General features: G+C 38.8%; 1 protein-coding gene across 2 annotated transcripts; it reads left to right on the plus strand.

Annotated features, from left to right (window-relative positions):
- Positions 1-4,458: 4,458 nt before the first annotated feature.
- On the plus strand, positions 4,459-4,803 carry LOC101333186 (large ribosomal subunit protein P1-like). Of its 2 annotated transcripts, XM_004316706.1 has the most exons (2): positions 4,459-4,529; positions 4,605-4,803. In XM_004316706.1, exons 1-2 carry the CDS (start codon positions 4,459-4,461, stop codon positions 4,801-4,803), a joined length of 270 nt encoding a protein of 89 aa, XP_004316754.1. The 2 variants fall into 2 exon arrangements, with proteins under 2 accessions (XP_004316754.1, XP_004316753.1); XM_004316705.1 differs by having other exon boundaries at positions 4,459-4,803.
- Positions 4,804-5,017: the final 214 nt, after the last annotated feature.

The following is a 5,017-nucleotide window of genomic DNA, read 5'->3' on the forward strand; positions in this document are numbered from 1 at the left end:
ATGGTTGTATGAAATGGCAGAGCAGAGACTCAAACATTTATCATGCTACTCAACAACTCCATTCTACTCACAACCCTGGAAATTACAAGCAAAACCATCTAGCTAAGAAACAGCACGTGTATACGGTGTGCTTTGTAATATTGTGTTTAAAAGCTGATTATTAAAATCTATTCCTGACCCTTTCTCAGAAATGCCAATACTTCACTTTTTACCTGAAGGCTGGGTACCTGAGTTTTAAGGCAGGTTTTGTTGTTAACCGGCTTTGAATCCTTAGCCAAACAGCTTGCCCTCTCTGAAAAGAGGGGACTGAAGTCTTCTAGATCTAAAACACTTGATTCAAATTTTGTTAAACGAAAATAAATGTACTCCTGATTAACTGACCATGTCATTGTCACTTATGTCACCATATTGTAGTGGTTATAGGTTGCAATCAATGGCTCAGAAAGATTGCTTCTATAAGAACAGGCTCAAATAAGCTTGCATAAGACATTTCCTTTGAAAATTATTATATCTGAAAAGTTTTTTCTCTAAAATATCTTATGTGAATAAGGCAAAACTTAACTTACTTTGTTAAAAAAAAGAAAGAAACAGAAGAAAAATTCACAAATGGAGATAGCTTAACAGTGTCTTAACAATTTTCTATTCTTTACTGATTTAGGTACCAGACTACAGAAATGTTTTAATTATTGAGAGCAGGAAAACAATCTCACCGGTCTTTTGACATTAATATAAGCATGTTGGCTCACATAGGCTGTGCTAAGTGTATAGAATGGTCTAAAAATGGGACAAATATACTTGCCACTGAGAATGTGAATGGAGCTAAAAAGTCAAAATAATTGTTAAAATGCTGGCCACACCTGATAAAAATATGAATTTGAAATGCATTTCCAACTTTATTATAAATAGAACCATTTGAACTTTGCTTAGGATCTTTGTGGCATTTCAGATAAAAAGTTGTCAGCCAAAACACTGCTATTGTAATAATGTATTTCAGTTCAAGTTACATATGCTGTTGATCCCTGAACAATGCAGGGGTTAGGGGCACTGACCACCCGGGCAATGGAAAATCCACATATAAGTTATGGTTGACCCTTGTGTCCACAGTTCCACATCTGTGGATTCAACCACCACAAACCCGTGTAGTACTGTAGTACTTACTACTGAAAAAAAATCTACATATACGTGGACCTGCTCAGTTCAAACCCATGTTGTTCAAGGGTCAACTGTATTTCATGTCTTATACATTTACAGTAAGTTCTCCCCAACTTCCTCCCCCCCAAAAAACATGTCCCAATGATAGCTATTGTTTGTTATGGATCCAACATTATAAGTATTATTTACTTTTATCTTCTAAACAACTGTGTAAGTGAGGTGTTGTTATCTCAATTTTGCATATAAGGAAAACAAGTTCAGTAGTAAATCCAGGTATACCTGCTTCACAAGGCAAGTTGGTTTGATTAACCACAAAACTTTCTGTCCACTTTGTAGCCAATTGCTGTAGCATTCTATACACCTATGTGCTAGGAAATATGAATACTACTGTGGTGGAAATTTCTATGTGGTGGTTTTTCTGGAACATAAGAAAATTCTGGGAGTGATCACGAGTAGTCCTCAGAAATAACCATTTTCCCCCTAAGAGGAAAATTCCTTGATGCTTGGGGAAAGGCATCAGTTTTCTAAACTGATGTGCCTTTGTGTTGGGTTATGTATCTGTATCTCTGTCCATTGGCAGACTTTTTTGGGGCTTCCCCTTGCTTCCCAGCACATGATCAATTTTTCATGGGAAGAGGCATGACCAAGGACATTTGCCTATTTTATATATAGAGCTATAAAGATAACGATACCCTCCAGCAAATGAGGAAAACTGTGAGCTGTAAATGCCTGTGTCTCCAATTAATTCACAGAATTCCCTCCAAGGGAGGGACTTATTTTGCATTTGAACTCCAAAACACCTTTCAAGATTGTTAAACTTAACACCAGCCTGAAAATCCCAATCATGCTGGAGATCAGTTAACTGCTTCCAGTGTTCTACTAGCTCCCCTTTAAGGTGTTTGCATTTTAGAGCAAGTAATTTGGCCATTACCACATTTGCACTGAATAAAAACACATTATTGTTTTGTATGATAGTAAGTTGACTTATAATACTCAAATGCGCTGAAAGCTTGCTCCTTGACTTTCTTATCTGAGCTAATAGTCAATATCATCCTTTCCCCTCTTTACCAGTTTCAAATCTCAGCTTGTCTTCCTCTGTACACTTGTTTTATTTGAATTCTTTTTTTCCATGACACAATTGCTTTCCTCATTCCCACGTTGGGATTTAAATGCTCTGATACTCCCCTGTTACATATTTCAAACCAACTTTCTCATATTGCATCAAAATTAATTCCTTGACTACTTGATTATCTAATTATTTGCCATTAACTTTAATAGTTTAAAATAATAGTGTCTTATGACAACAATTGATGTTCATGGTAGAAGATTTATACAATTAGATAAGGGGTAAAGAGAAAATAAGAAACACTGCAGTATCATCAACCAGAAATAACCTGTGTTATGGTATATAGTTTTTCTTTATTTCCATGGATGTTCTTATTTACAAATATTACAATAATGAATCACACTGTATAAACTATTTTGTAACCTTTCCCCACAATATAACATGAATATATTTCTATCTTCCTAAATGCTATTTTTCAATCTTATTCAAAATGATTTTATAATTTCCCATTATATGGGTATACACAGTTTATTCAACCAGTTCCCTAATGTTGGGCTAGAGGTTCTATCCATGTTTTTGGTTATTGTAAACAAGTACATTGATAAACAACCTTGGTAAATAAATCTTTGTTACATCTGTAATCATTTTCTTAGGGTGAATTCTTAGAGGAAGAATTACTAGGTCATAGTTTGTACACAATTTTAGGATTAAAAAAATGGATATATTTTTCCAAAGTTACATCCAGCATAGCTGTACCAATTTATACTCCTTAAGCTTATTGATGATTCCTGCATCATTATCCCTGAATATTATCAATTTTAAAGTACATTTTCTAGGCAAAAACTCACTGATTTAATCAGCTTTTATTTGACTAGCTGAAATAATTGAACTTAAAACTTTTTCCTGGTCTATTGTTTTTTTGTTTTTTAAAAATATTTATTTATTTACCTTTGGCTGCGTTGGGTCTTCGTCGCTGTGCATAGGCTTTCTCTAGTTGCAGCGAGCAGGGGCAACTCTTCATTGCGGTGCGTGGGCTTCTCATTGCGGTGGCTTCTCTTGTTGCAGAGCACGGGCTCTAGGTGCGCAGGCACAATAGTTGTGGCGCACGGGCTTAGTTGCTCCGTGGCATGTGGGATCTTCCTGGACCAGGGCTTGAACCCTTGTCCCCTGCATTGGCAGGCGGATTCTTAACCACTGCACGACCATGGAAGCCTCTCCTGGTCTATCTTTAGTTGTGTGTGTATGTGTTTTACTGCCGGTTCATGTTCTTTGCTCATTTGTTTATTGGAATACGTGCTCTTTCTTAAAAATTAATTTTTAAGAACCCTCCATATATTAAAGATAGTAAAATCTAAATGTCACATATGTTATAAATATTTTTCCAGTTTAAAAGGTTTTTCAATTATTTTGTTTCAGACAGTTCAAACGTGTGTGGAGTTTACCTTTTCCTTTAAAGTATTTGTTGCTTTGATATCACAGTTATCAATACATTTCAACCCTAATATTAAATGCATTTTCAACTACAACACAGTTTCTAGTATTTCTATGATTTTACTTACAAATTTAGATTTGAACTATTTAAAAGAGTGAAGGATCTAACAGATTAGGAAGATACTAGAGGGAGAGGCAGAGGAATCCCCCTTACCACTCTCCACTTTCAGCCTCCCAGGCTGGTAGATCTGGTTTGATGGTGGTGGGACAATGACCTTACAGGAGGTCAGGGTTAGACTCACCTGGAAAGAAATATCAGCATCTGGAGAGGAAGTGACAAAGAAGGGAGGTGAAAGCCTGGTGAGCACAACTTTGCCTGCTCCTGTGCTTTAGTGCATGGATGCTGTCCATCAACGGCATTCCTTTAAGGATCCTCTCACATTCTCCAGATTGTGCTGAGTTCCATCCAAACTGAGTGTGAAGACCACACTTTCCAATGGCCCCACTTTGGAAGAGAGGAAGGGGCCTGACACCCAGAAGTACGAAGTGGTACGGAAAGAAAAACAAGATGTGACTGGGTCAGGGTAAATCCACCCAGGACCGTCTGTTTGCAGCGTGTGTCCCCTTAAACATCTTCTCGGGCAAGAGCACAAACTGTCCTATTCAAAAAGGCTTACTTGCCTTTCCTCAGCTGCCTCTAAGCTGCTCAGTCCTTCTGGAGAAGCAAAGGCCGCTTTTGGGGTGAGGCCCTCGCTTCATCCAGCGACTAGCACCATGCCCGACAGCCCCACCTAGCACTTGCCCGCACCATGGCCTCCGTCTTGGAGCTGGCACGCATCTACTTGGCCCTCATCCTGCACGACGATGAGGTGACAGTCACGGAGGATAAGATAAATGCGCTCATTAAAGCAGCCGGTGTAAATGTTGAACATCTCTGGCCAGGCTTGTTTGCAAAGGCTTTGGCCAATGTCAACATCGGGCTCCTCATGCGCAATGTGCGGACTGGTGGACCCGCCCCAGCAGCTGATGCTGCCCTAGCAGGGGGTCCTGCCCCCTCCATCACTGTTGCCCCAGCTGAGGAGAAGAAAGCAGAAACAAAGAAAGAAGAATCTGAAGAGTCTTATGATGGCATGTGCTTTGGTCTTTTTGACTAAACCTCTTTAGTAACAGGGTCAATAAAAAGCTGAACTCTTTGCTGCCGTTGGTCTTACTGCTATAAATAAATAAATAAATAGGCTTTCTCAGAGTTCCTAGCAGGAAATTTCTGTCTATATATTATTGGTCAGGCGTGTGTAACAGGAACACCTCTCACTACTGGAGAGGCTGGGAATGCAAGTGTTTATATGGGCACGTTGGCACCCTTAATCC

Source organism: Tursiops truncatus, chromosome 13, assembly GCF_011762595.2.
Source record: "Tursiops truncatus isolate mTurTru1 chromosome 13, mTurTru1.mat.Y, whole genome shotgun sequence".
Taxonomy (NCBI): Eukaryota; Metazoa; Chordata; class Mammalia; order Artiodactyla; family Delphinidae; genus Tursiops; species Tursiops truncatus.